We start from the raw sequence: 12,804 nt of genomic DNA, 5'->3' as shown, positions 1-12,804 counted from the left end.
TACGCATTATTAAACAACACTCAACAACAACATAACAAACAAGGCGGTGTCGCCAATGCGTGACTCGGTACGAGCGCCCCCGGCAGATGGCCCGTGGTGCCGTGCTCTGGGTGTCCCACTGCGAGAGACAACCGTTCGCGCCAAACACCACCAGCCGAAGAGACTCGCTAAACTCTCTCTGCCGCCACCGAGGCTTGCCTGCTGCCAAGGGTCACCGCCGGTGCTAACGTTTTTCTAACCATGGTGATAATGATAGTGGTGGTCAACTCTCGCAACCACAACGCCACCTACCGCTCAATAGTTGTGACCCCAAAATACGACTTCTGCGCGAGACACGTGCAGCACGCAGCACAAACAACCTTACAGAGGGTGTCAGCACCCCGACACATTATAGCCAAATTTCCCGTAGCACACCTACCATATTGACACAAGCTTGGCGCTAGGCTACCATACTAATAGACTTCTCCTTGTTTGTAAAGGTTCTAACATCACTGCAAGCACCCCGCAGATCATCCCTTCCCTCGGAACCAGTGCTGGTTGGCAAGAAAGTTCCACCGGTGAGATCTTTCTGCATAGCAGAGCAGCGTGTGTCAGAATTCCTTCGGCAGAAATATCTGCACTGCTATTTTTTAATGTCACAGCTTTTAAAAGGATAGGTCACTGCCTATGGTGCATGATTCTGTTTGGCTAACATGTAGAAATTTGCACATTGTAGATGACAGCCATAAAAAAATCATTCTTGTTCGAAAGTGAATGTTCTGCATGCTGTGGTGACTGGCGCTATTAAGAAATATTTGCACGGAATGGAAGTCAACATACAGTCGAACCTCGATATATCGAACGGCGCGGCGATCACGAAATAGTTCGTTATATCCAGAATTCGATATAAAAAAATCACGAAAAAAATGCGTCAACAGCTTGCTGAAAACGACCAACGAACCATTCAAGCGTGGTGCAGTACTCACTTGAAGATTCAAACATAGTATTTATTGTGTTGGTTTAAAATATTGAAAAAGAGTAGCCTGCTTTTTGTTGGCCATGGGGTGTTTGACGACTGCGTTCTCAATATAGTCCAGGCGATCCATAAGTGATAGGCCGGTGCCTTCAACCGCGCCTCAGTGGCGGCGCACAAGGGCCAAGGCAGCTGATGTCGGGAGCAGGGCATCATCAGCGCTTGCGGAAGTCTTCATTTGGCTGCTCAGCAGTAGCTTCGGCGACAATCTCCACGTTCGTGAGCTCCGCCGTGAGCTCCGCCGTGAGCTCCGCCGTGAGCTCCGCTGTTAGGAGTTAGGCCTGTCGCACAGCGTGCGACTGGCCTAACTCCGAATGCACGAACACTGCGAGCACAACAACCGATGCCTGCCGATGCTACGGGGGAGGAGCTTGCAACAAGTGCGCAGTGTGCCGTTGACACCATAGAGACTGCAACGACTGCAAGCTGCAAGGCTGCGGCGTGAGTCCGGGTGTAAAGCGCGCACATGGCGTGCCCATGCCGGCTCGCCTGACTGCTTTCCCTTTCCCGGCGGCAGCGCGGGCCGCGTCCGAGACAGTCGTCCGCGTCCTTTCCCTCCTATACTTTCCTCCTCAATCTTTACCTCCTACACCCTCTTCCCCCGCGCGAAGCCGTGTCGGTGCCTTCGTATTGAAAGAAAATAACAGCTCCGTGCTTTTCTTTACACATTCCTCATTCAAGAACCTCTACCGCAAGGCTGCGGCGCGCGTACGCCGCTACGTTAATGTGGCGCTCTCGGCGCCATCGATGTGTGCAGCATTCGTAAATGCCAGCCGCTCTACCGCTACTTTCGAGAGTTGCGGGAAAGCTCGCCGCCTGTCAATGGAGCACGGGCGGTTTGGGGTGGTTGAGTTCGATATATCCATTATATGTCAAACTTTGTTCGAAATAAAAAATCAATAATGCATGCGATTTCCCGCGTGATATAGGAACCGTTCGATATAGGCAATAATTCGATATATCCGAGTTCGATATATTGAGGTTTGACTGTACTCAATTTACGTCGCGCATGTCTTATCCAGTTTTAAATGAGGTACAGCATTGGTGGCAGGATCGTTCTGATCTGCCGTGCACGGGGTCGCTAATGATATTCCCTTCACCACTGATCCAAATTCTGATCAGAGATGAATTTAAAAAAACAAACAAGGACACACTTTTACACATGCACTTGGCTGAGGGTAACAAATCGCTGTGATAATTAAGGCCAAGTTCTAGCCAGTGGCGATTCTCTTAAGCTATTGAAAATTTATGCGCATTTATACATAATCTTTTGTGCATTTACCTTGCTGCATCTGATGCCTACAATGTATTTGCATACTTGTTTTGCTCCTTTAGACCTGATACACACAAACTTGTATTGCGCATTGTCACATCATAAAGATTGAGTCGTAAAGGTGCGAAGTATATGAGAAATAAGAATCTTCACTGTTTCCATTAATACGTACCAGGTCTCCGATAAACCTTTATTGGGTTTGCGTATTTGCCGTGGTGAAGCATATACGCAGATTCGGCAATGCTACAACATGCTTATAGCTCGCGCATAGTTGTATCTTCCAACCTGAAGATACGCACTTTTTTTTTCCTGCATGCAGCAAGAACGCTGAAATGTACCCGCTCGCAAATGATTGCGTCAAATGCATTTTTACCTTGACTAAAATTTAGAGTCATGAAGTTCCACTGACAACCGGTTACTGCCACCGGTCTACAATGATTGTCGATGTTTTTGCAAACAAGATGTATCGTTTGTTCACACAGACGATAGTTATAGCGCGAGAACAAAACGACGACACAAAGACAAGAAGGACACGAGCATCCTTCTTGTCTCTGTGTCGTCGTTTTGTTCTTTCGCTATAACTATCGTCATGCCATACCAACTAGCCCAAGCTGCGACACTTCTATGTTCACACGCACACAAAATATTCTCAGTTTCACTGTCAGTAAAAGAGAACCAACAATGTCGATGCCTTTCTACCCAGGCAGCACACCACAATAAACACTGCACATTTTCAAAGGCGATGCCGCTGTTCCTCGCACATGTTCACTTAAAAGCTAGCCAGGGTGGCAAATATTTCATTGCGCACTTTACCACACACCTAGATGTTCTCTGACACATACTACATATACCACAAATGATTTTTCTCTTGTAAGATAGAAAACAAAACTTGCGCCAAGCACCGTACAACAACTGTACCATGCTCAGCCACCAGCGGGATGTTTGGGCAACCGTTGCTTTGCATGTTCGCTGGTGACGTCACATTGTGATGTACACCTGTGAAGGCCTGTTTTGATGACTTCACAAGCAGTCTGGCTAGTTGTGAGGTGCCAAAACTTTCAAAATAGCCACTTTTGTGCCACCAACGTTGACACAGTGTTGATCCGCAGTGGAAACGTCCTGATCTCTTGCACTTTTTTGTGATTCTCCAGATTCAAGGCAGGCTTTTTTTTTTTTGTTTGGCTTGAAGTTTTAGAAGGTTGGGTTAAAATCAGGGCTAGCTTAGAATAAAGTAAACATGGCAATAGGATCGCTGTTTTCTGAACAGTGGGGAAGCTAAAACACACATGAGACTCAATAACCTTAGCAAAGGGTGTCCACAATATGCGCACTAAAGCTTTGCACGTATCTGCCTCCAGATAGTGTGCTGAGACGCCAAAACCAACTACAGTCGACTCCTCTTAAATGGAACTCAAAGGGGACCATAAAACTGTTCTATTTATCAGAAGTTTCATTTAAGCAAAGTACACTTATTTAGTGCACCAAAACCTTTATTCAAATTGCACAAACCTCACCTTACTCATAGGATGAGTAGGAGAAAAAAAAGGAGTGAAGGGTGGTTTCTTTGGCAAGCTTGAGTTGTAAAATTCAATAGTCTCTTTAGCTGATTGGTCTGGTGGCTCTACTGCACTGGCAATATTGTCATCACATTCATCGCTGGAAGGTTGATCCTCATCTTGTACTCCGGCAATCATTTCCTCGACAGTCTCCTCATGACAGGCACGAACAGTTTCATCAATTGATTTGTAGTCCTACAGCGTGAAAGGGGCAGAGAGCACGACCTCACTGAATACTGCCTCAATGTCGGCATCAGCAAGGCTTCCTTCATCAGGTGCTGCCTCTTGCACTTGAAAGCTAGCATGATGACAGAATCTGTGTATTGTTGTTGCCTTCACTTGCTCCCAGGCACGTGCTAAAATGTGGATGGCTGCCAATAAATCTATGCTGTAGCATTTCCCACTGTCTGCACAAAGCAGCATTCGATGGAGCAATAGTCTGCGGTAATGAAGTTTAATGTTTTGAAAAACCCCTTCATCCATCGGCTGGACCACTGCCGTTGCATTGGCTGGCAAGAACTCCAGAGTGATGGCTTGGAGAGTTTCAACCTGACTGTGGGCTGGGCAATTATCCACGATGAAGACAACCTTCCTGCCTTGCCTTGTAAATCTTGCGTTTTCCTCCCGTAGCCAGATTTCAAAAATGGCCATGGTCATCCACGCTCTTCCGTTCGCACGGTACGGAACAGGAAGGTGTTGAACAACTTTGAAACAACATGGGTGCCTTGTTTTTTCTATTACCAATGGCTTTAATTTCTCATCTCCTGCCATGTTTGCACCCACCAGAACAGTGATGCGATCTTTACTGTGTTTTACTTCACTACAGGCTTCACCTTTGAAGGTGAGAGTCTTTGATGAAAGTGCCTTATAAAAAAGGCTCATCTCGTCGACGATTAAGATGTCTCGTGACTCAAAGCTCATCAAAATTTCTTTAAGCCGCCACTGTTGCCAGTCGGTGCAAATGTCCCTGTTGACTGCATCACTCTCGCTCAAGATTGCTTTGAAGACTAGGCCATGGCATGATTTGAAGCGGCTGAGCCACCCGTCGCATAGGACGAAGTTCTCAACACCCATTTGCATGGTGATCTCTCGAGCTTTCTGCTCTAGAATTGGCCTGCTTATGGGCAAAGTGGAACTCCGTGCACGCTTGAACCACAGAAAAAGAACTCTTTCTAGTTGTTCATAAGGCCTCGTCTGCATCAGCATCCGTTTAAATCTAAAGGTCCCGTCCTTTACAGCGCCTTCAATCGTTTCTCTGTCTTTGCAGATCCGCGACAGCGTCGATTTCGGGATGATGTATTTTTCCGCCACCTCCGTCTTGCGCAGGCCACTTCCATTGAGCTCCTGAAGAATTCGCAGCTTTTTTTCAAGCGAGAGTGCATGGTGCGACCGTTTCCTTTCCATTGGGCTGAAAAGCACAGGGATCCACCGCACTTAGCCGCACAAAAGAGGCCTAAGACACAACTAGAGTGTACTCAAACACATCTGACTTGCCGACTAGGCTCCGACAGCCAACACAAGCGAGAATGGCTACTGGATTGGCTTGTCTTGAGCTGTTGCCATGGTTGTGAGACTACTTTTGGCTTGAGCGAGCTTATGCTGTGTTTAGAGTTTGTGCCGGTTAACCGTAGGTGACCAATAAGCACTGTTTCGATTAACCGATGAATTTTACGGCACAACACATAGAAATCGAGCGATATGAGCCCGATTAGTTCCATTAATGAGGCGATTCCGTTTAAGCGAGTTTCGTTTATTGGGAGTCCACTGTAAGTGGCACGAGAAGAAAGAAAGGAAATGGCCAAGGCTATGGACGTACCTTGTCCAAAATTTGCCGAGGATCGACGGTGGGGTTGTGCCTGGCCCATGCACAGACTGCTCGGAAGATGTCCACCTCAGGTGCAAAGAAGGAGTCTCGCCCAATCATCTCCTCCAGAACTGACTGTGTAAAGAAGAGAACGCCAGTGGTCAGCAGCAACCACAGCAGTGACCAACCATGTGTGTACGACACACCTACACATATTCACAACTAGGCGAGGCACGAAATATCGACAACTTTGTGAAAATCTTTTAACTGACCGGTGAGAGCTGGCGAAACGAATCACTCAGTAGGATGGCGGGTGCATGGCGGTCGGCGAATCGCTGGCACGCTCGTGCCAGTGGTGAGAGTTGGTAGAGGCAGGCACGGTCGTAGATGCGGCACACGTTGCGCACACCCAGCACCCGCTCTAGATAGGCCGACACACCGGACTCCAGTTCCAGGAAGCCGTACTGGTGTGCTAGCTCCAGCACCTCTAGCACCACACATTCCTGAAAATGGTATTTATGAGCCTCGTGAAAATAGTGAATATTTGGTTCAATGCAAACAATAATTTTGTCAAACAATTTAAAATCGAATTTGAATAGTATAAATATCACATATAAAAAAATGAGCATACTTGTCATGACCCAGCTAACCAGCACAATATATTTTTATTATATGGATCACGGCATGTGCAAATGTCATTCTGTTAGCTCAAAGGAAGTGGAATCAACTTTAAATAGTGGCAGGATTTGTCATTTAGTAGAGTGCAAGTGATAAACCGTAAGGTATGTTATGTTGTAAAGTTATTTATACTCATATATATATATATATATTATAAGAGCGGCGGCCGCAAGCCTACCGATTACACAAAAGAGAGAAGGACGACGATCACGTGTGTGGTCGTGGCACGTGGCAGCGGGCAGCTGCGGCCCTGGTTCCAGTCAATAAAAAAGGTTCCTGGTCTGGCTCAGAGTCTGCCCTGTGGGGCTCTGGGTCGAGCAGCCTCGAAACCCCTTACATTTGGCACCCAACAGGAAGAACCCTGCCCCTGGGCCACAGACATTGAAGCAGTCCGCGACCATGATCTTCATGACGCCGCTGACCGTGCCCACCTTTTCCGGCCAAGACGCGAGGAAATCGGAGGCTCAGGGCTAAAGGTTGGCTGAACCTCTCAGAAAGCAGACAGAGGCAGCGTAAGCAACATGACCTTTACTGACTGCAGGTTCAAGCTCAACTGCCAAAGCGGACGTTCCCTGTGCGCGCATCAGCTCGTGCGCTCAAGCACCCAAAAGCAAGGGTGATGCGCACAATATATATCTTTTCAAATTAAAAAAAGTAAGAATCGATGTGACGGTAAAACGGTCATTTAACTTTAAAGTGGGGCTTCCCGGCAGCACGGATATTCCCTTGAAAACTCTACTCCCGATACAGCACTCCACCCATCCACTGCAGTGAAGTGTGGCAGCTTGGGCTAGTTGGTATGGCATGACGATAGTTATAACGCGAGAACAAAACTACGACACAGAGACAAGAAGGACACGAAACCGCGTTTACACAAAGGTTACATGTAGATGAATACACACCTATTCATTCACTTTAATAACTCAATATGTCAAATAATTTAAATTTGAATAGAAGGAAATTCGCATATAATGTCAAAATAATTGTTCGAATATGCAAAGTACTTGAATATTTGCACAAGCTTAGTTATTTACTTATCGAAAAAGCACTGGAAGCCCCCTGATGAGAAGCCTTTATTAAAACAGGAATGACATTTCAAGCGTTGGGGAAAAATACATTGTGTACAAGGTCGAAGATTACGTAGAATGAAACAGCATACAGTTAAGTACGAATAATGTGTCCCAAGCAAAAATAGTTACAAAGAAGAGGAAAACATTTAGTACAAAGTCAAAGCTGGAGCAAAATTAAATTGCCCGCAATTGAAGACAATATAAATCTGTTATTAAAACAGAATTAGGTGTGCCATCTGTTAATGAAAACGAATTAGGTTTATGAAATTGCCTAGCAGTGACAGATGCATCTGAAAAAGACATACCGTAACTACTCGAATCTAACGTGCACCTTTTTTCCGGTTAAGCTAGTTCATAAATTGCATGCGCGTTAGAATCGAGTACGAAAAAAAAAACTGAATACGGTCATTCTGTTGCCATCGGCATTTCCAAAATGGCCGCCCCCAACGTGCGTCGGCCATTTCTGCCAATATGTTTTCTATGTGCGGCACTTCGTACGTGTTCTGAGGAGTTCGTCATCTTGTAGTGCATTAGAGTCGACGGCATGGAAGGACCGACTCCAAAAACTGGAGTGCACCACGATGCCGCTTTTAAAAGAAGTCATCACGTGTGTAGAAACGGACGTAAATGGGCCGCATCGCGGTCGTTCGGAGTTCCCGAAACGGGCGTGCGGGAATGGCGGAAACAAAAGCAGAAGATTGTCGACAGCAAAGCTTCACGCAAAGGCTTCAGTGGACCACAGCAGGGTCGGTTTCCACAAATTGAAGAGCTGCTCGGTGAGTATGTGCTTGAGCAGCGAACGGCACAGCGGCCCGTGACGACAGAACTGCTCCAAGTGCGGGCTATGCAGTTAGCCTAAGAATAGAAAAGGTACTAATGCGGAGCCAGTTTAAAGCGAGCAGGTGCTGGCTAACTAACTTTATGAAGAGGAAAAGCTTTTCCCTCCGAAGGCGAACGGGCATATGCGAAAAGTTTCGAGAGGAGTATGATGAAGAGCTTCACAGTTTTCAGAGGTTCTTCCTAAACTTGCGGCAAAACAACGGCTATCTGCTTGGGCAAATCAGGAATGCCGATCAGACGCCTCTTTGCTTGGACATGCCTAGCACCACAACCGTCGAGAACAAGGGGGCGAAGCCAGTTCGCGTGCTGACATCGGTCCACGGTAAAACTACAGTGACGGCAATGCTCTGTTACACGTCAGACGGGCACAAGCTTCCCCCGTACCTCATATTTAAATGGAAGACGCTCCCGAAAGGAGTCGTTCTTTCGAGTAGTGTGATCCTGCGGGCCAACGAGAAAAATGGGTGCGCGTTGCAATCGATGTCTTACTTTTTTCTTTTTTTTTCGTCGTCGAAACCGGGTGCGCGTTACAATCGAGGGCGCGGTAGAATCGAGTAAATACGGTACGTGCAATCAAGTGGAAGGATAGGCTGTTAGAAATTCACTTCCCATTTTGCCCCACTGAAATTTTCAGACTGAAAATATCACAGACCCAAGCCCGTCACATCTCATGCACGTAACTTGCAATGTGAGAGCTCTGCTGGCAGCGAGTTGTGTTTTCGCCCTCTCCCATTCCTCAGTTTCTACATTCGCATTAAGTCAATTTACAGAGCGGCTATTTGGCGTAGGCTATTTAATCACTCACAATTCCACTGACGCACACTTTCTCGACGCTCACTACAAAAGTATGACAAAATGAATGAGGTATCTTTGCTGCACATAACTCGTTTCAAAAGATGCTTTTGCTGCAGAATGTGGCCACTTGTCGATATTCGAGAAAAATCTGCTCTGATGTGAAGACATGCTTTGCCGGTAAGTGTGCGCAAAAGTTCAGTAGCATATTATCCAGTTTAAACCATGAGCCAAGTATGGGAAACCTTTAAGTGTAACATCAACTGGCACCCTTCTACGGTTAGAATTCACTTTGAAATTGTTCAATACCAATTCATCTGAAGACAGTGCACACACACAAACACAAGAGAATTAACAAGGAATTGACAACACAGTGTTCATGAAAATGGCTGATCGGACGAGTTGATAATCCACGACTGCTTGAAATACAGCGCATAACATGGATTGAGACATGAACGTGCTCGTCATTGTCTTAATCCTTGTCTACGTTCCACGCTCGTATTTAAAAGTGCCGATGTCCTCGGCTTCTTCTTTGTTATTTCCTGTGCGTGTGTGTGCCTTGTCTTAAAGGGACACTAAAGTCAAACAACAACTTACGTCAGAATAAAAGCTCAATGTATGATAACATGTAAAATGACATTATTATCAACAACAGTGCCTTACTTACCAAAAAATTAAGGTAAATGCACAAGAACACAAGCGTCACAGTAGGACATTTTCAAAATGATCCCGATGACATCAGAAGGACCACCTACAATTATTTACTAGTAACCAATTTAACTGCACTAAATAAAGCACCTTTAGGAGACGCAATAAAATTCTGCTTGTTCGTTTCATGTTTGATTCATGGAAAAAAGAACCACTGGACATTACTATGGAGAATGCCATGAGTGGTTCGAAAATTCAATTTTCGTGTGGTTACACGGGACAGGCAATGCCATCTAGCGGGGCGCAGTTGAAACAAAAGAGTCTGCCATGTCGAAGCTAATGGCGGGAAATCGATCAATGGCCGTTGTTGCTGCTGTGGCTCCCGATGCTTTCGGTCTGCTGCTACTAGCACAGTAAAGCTGGGCAACGTTGTGCACGGCAACAGTGACGTGAATTGGTCCGGTTGGTCTACTTCTTGAGGCGAGTAATTTGAAGTGCGCTAACCCAATGCGGACCATTAAAACTTGATTTTATTTTAAAATAGGCCCTTCCTTGGCCCAAAAGTAACACTACGACCGTTTCTGAACCGCTATTTGGACAATCAAAGTCGACTTAATAGTTGTATTTAGTGTCCCTTTAAAATGAAGATTCACCATTTTACCAACAGACCGATCTCACCAAACGATCTGTGCATGCGCAAGGTTCCGAAACCCGCACTGTCGCCATCTTAGTTGTTGTTCGCAGGGCGTGGCTGCTTGATGTGTGCTTCAAGTATTATGGCAATTACACCAATCCTCAGCACAGAAGACAATTCAATGTCATGGAAAACTGTGTCCTTACCTTCAATGTATGTTATTTTACTTCAGGTAAAGTCTTGAGAGAAAAAGAAACAAGCATTAGATTCTGCTCATGTGTGGCCAGGTCATTTCATCGTCGCTTCACAGAAAAATATGAGTCACACACACACAAAAAAAGCAATCGTGTTCTTGTCATCATGAGAGCAAGAATTCTTCAATGGATGTCGGCACAAAAGCTACAGTATCCGGAAAATAACTTGTCCAAACTGCACAGAGCTCCCCACGACTACAAAAACTGTGGAAAAAAGCGGCAAGAATGAAGAAAAAATCTTTCAAGTTTTTGTTGTTGTTGAAGCAGCACTTACCATGTACCATGTGTTGTCAACGCTGGACGTCGATCACAGTAACTCTTTATACATGAATGAAGATGAAACGGTCGCCGTGAAGCATGCAGGAGGTGCTTCCACTGACTAGCTGCTCATGTCGTTTGCATAGGTTTTACTTTTACATCAAGAAAACCTCGCGAAGGGCAAAAAATTACTTGCTACGCAAGGAATGGACGAGTCAGAGATTTGGCAATGCATGAATGCGGCAGATAAGCAGTAGAACACTTCCGCTGGTGACAATACCAGTGCCAACCGGCTCAGCGGCGGTATTGTCGCTAAGCTCAGAATCTCGAAGCTCCAGAGTACTATATGTTAAGGGGGGACGTGGCAATGGGAATAGTAAATTTGGTCAAAATGTTCAGCTTTTCAATTAACTTTTTTCTGTAATCCCGAGATCATGTTTTACATCATAGTGTGATTTTAGACCAAAATAAGTAGTAGAAGTTGAGAAACAAGCATTTTACTGGTGGGCTGTCATCAAAAGCTATGTGAAAATTGGGCATAAAAAAATTCAAATTTGGAGCTTTCTCTTGGTACAGTGCCACCATAGTGGCATCATCATAAAGAGGACAGAGTGGAGCTCAAGACAGAATCAATACTGCATTTCTCCGATAAAAAATAAAGCCAGCTTCTTTCCGACTTCCATTATATCAGCTTCTAGCTCCAATTTCTTTGAGCTCCATTTTCTCAGCTTTCATTTTTTGAGCACTTGTTGTCGGTCATCCCTCTGCCATTTCACAGTAAATTAAGCTATAGCCATTCCGTTTTCTGCACTTAGATTTTGAGACATTGGTGAGTGCCAGAAAGCTGTCCATATTTGTGTTCACATCATACAGACTTTTGTAATTGGCTTTTTGTAAAAGTTGTTTGTAAGACAATATGTCCAGAACATTAAAAAAAAAATTTTAATGTGTTTATTTATATATTAAAAATAAACCAATAGCATTACGACACAAAATGGACCTTTGTGAATATCCTTATGCAAAAATTTTGATGAACTTGTGTCTAATTAGCTAATTAATTTTGGAATGACAATGAGAGCCTATCAAGTGTTGCAACTCAAAAGTTATATTAGATAGCTCAAAACCGATTTCAGTTATGATATCAGCACAACAAATGACATCTGCATGCTGAATTTAAATCCTTTGGCTTCATTAATAACAAAGATAATTTTAATTGCCACGTCCCCTTTAAGTTAATATGTAGTGCTGCAGAAAGCCGCAAGGTGGAAAAAGGGTTAAGAAAGGGAAAGAAGACAACCAGCCGTTTGTAGCACGAAGCCTCAAGGAAATCCTTACGAATTTCTCAGAAAAAAGAGCCTCCTTGTTGCCGTAGAATTCGTCCTGGTCCAGGTTTCGAACACGGGACCAATGCCTCTCTGGTGTGGTTGCTCTACCAATTGAGCTAACCAGGAAGCATACAATTGACAGCACTAGGGCAAATTTATCGACAACTTGAAGCACATGCACACAAATATTGCAAATCAGTTCTGAGGAAACCCGCAAGGTGGCAGAAGGGTTAAGAAAGGGAAAAAAAGGCAACCACTTGTTAATACCCCCATACAATACTTTATACAATATTTATTATGCTCATACTAGAAGCTAAGATTTCCTGCCACTGTTGCCATTTTACATTGCGTTATCGATAATGTCACACATTGAAAGGAAAAGCAAAATCCTGGCAGTGAAGCTGGCTGGCTGCAATGCTGGCACGGCTGAGTTCTCGCTATGCACCCCCCGGCATGAGCTGTACGCAATATGCAGTTACAACCTTGATTTGTATAACAGGCCTCGCATGCGTTATATGTGTGACAGTCCTCATCGCTTTTGGTGTGAGATCAGTTTAAGTATCTTTAAACATATCTAAGCGATATCTGCTTTGACCAGAAATCAGGTTGCATCAACCCTGTCGCCACTGGCGGCATTCGCCCCTCCAAGGGAATCAAGCA

At 45.0% G+C, this 12,804-nt stretch overlaps 1 protein-coding gene across 2 annotated transcripts in view; it reads right to left on the bottom strand.

The window, feature by feature from the left end:
• The window catches only part of LOC119166717 (BTB/POZ domain-containing protein 9), a 160,784-nt gene that overhangs the window by 107,166 nt on the left and 40,814 nt on the right, over positions 1 to 12,804 (bottom strand). For both annotated transcript variants that reach the window (XM_075882438.1, XM_037418043.2), the window contains 2 exons: positions 5,918 to 6,148; positions 5,658 to 5,780 (listed from right to left, as the gene is read on the bottom strand). In XM_075882438.1, the coding sequence (XP_075738553.1) occupies positions 5,658 to 5,780; positions 5,918 to 6,148 (354 nt within the window). The remainder of the gene's footprint in view (positions 1 to 5,657; positions 5,781 to 5,917; positions 6,149 to 12,804) is intronic.

The sequence above is a fragment of the Rhipicephalus microplus genome, unplaced genomic scaffold (genome assembly GCF_043290135.1).
Source record: "Rhipicephalus microplus isolate Deutch F79 unplaced genomic scaffold, USDA_Rmic scaffold_12, whole genome shotgun sequence".
Taxonomy (NCBI): Eukaryota; Metazoa; Arthropoda; class Arachnida; order Ixodida; family Ixodidae; genus Rhipicephalus; species Rhipicephalus microplus.
This window is presented reverse-complemented; position numbering and strand designations above follow the sequence as displayed.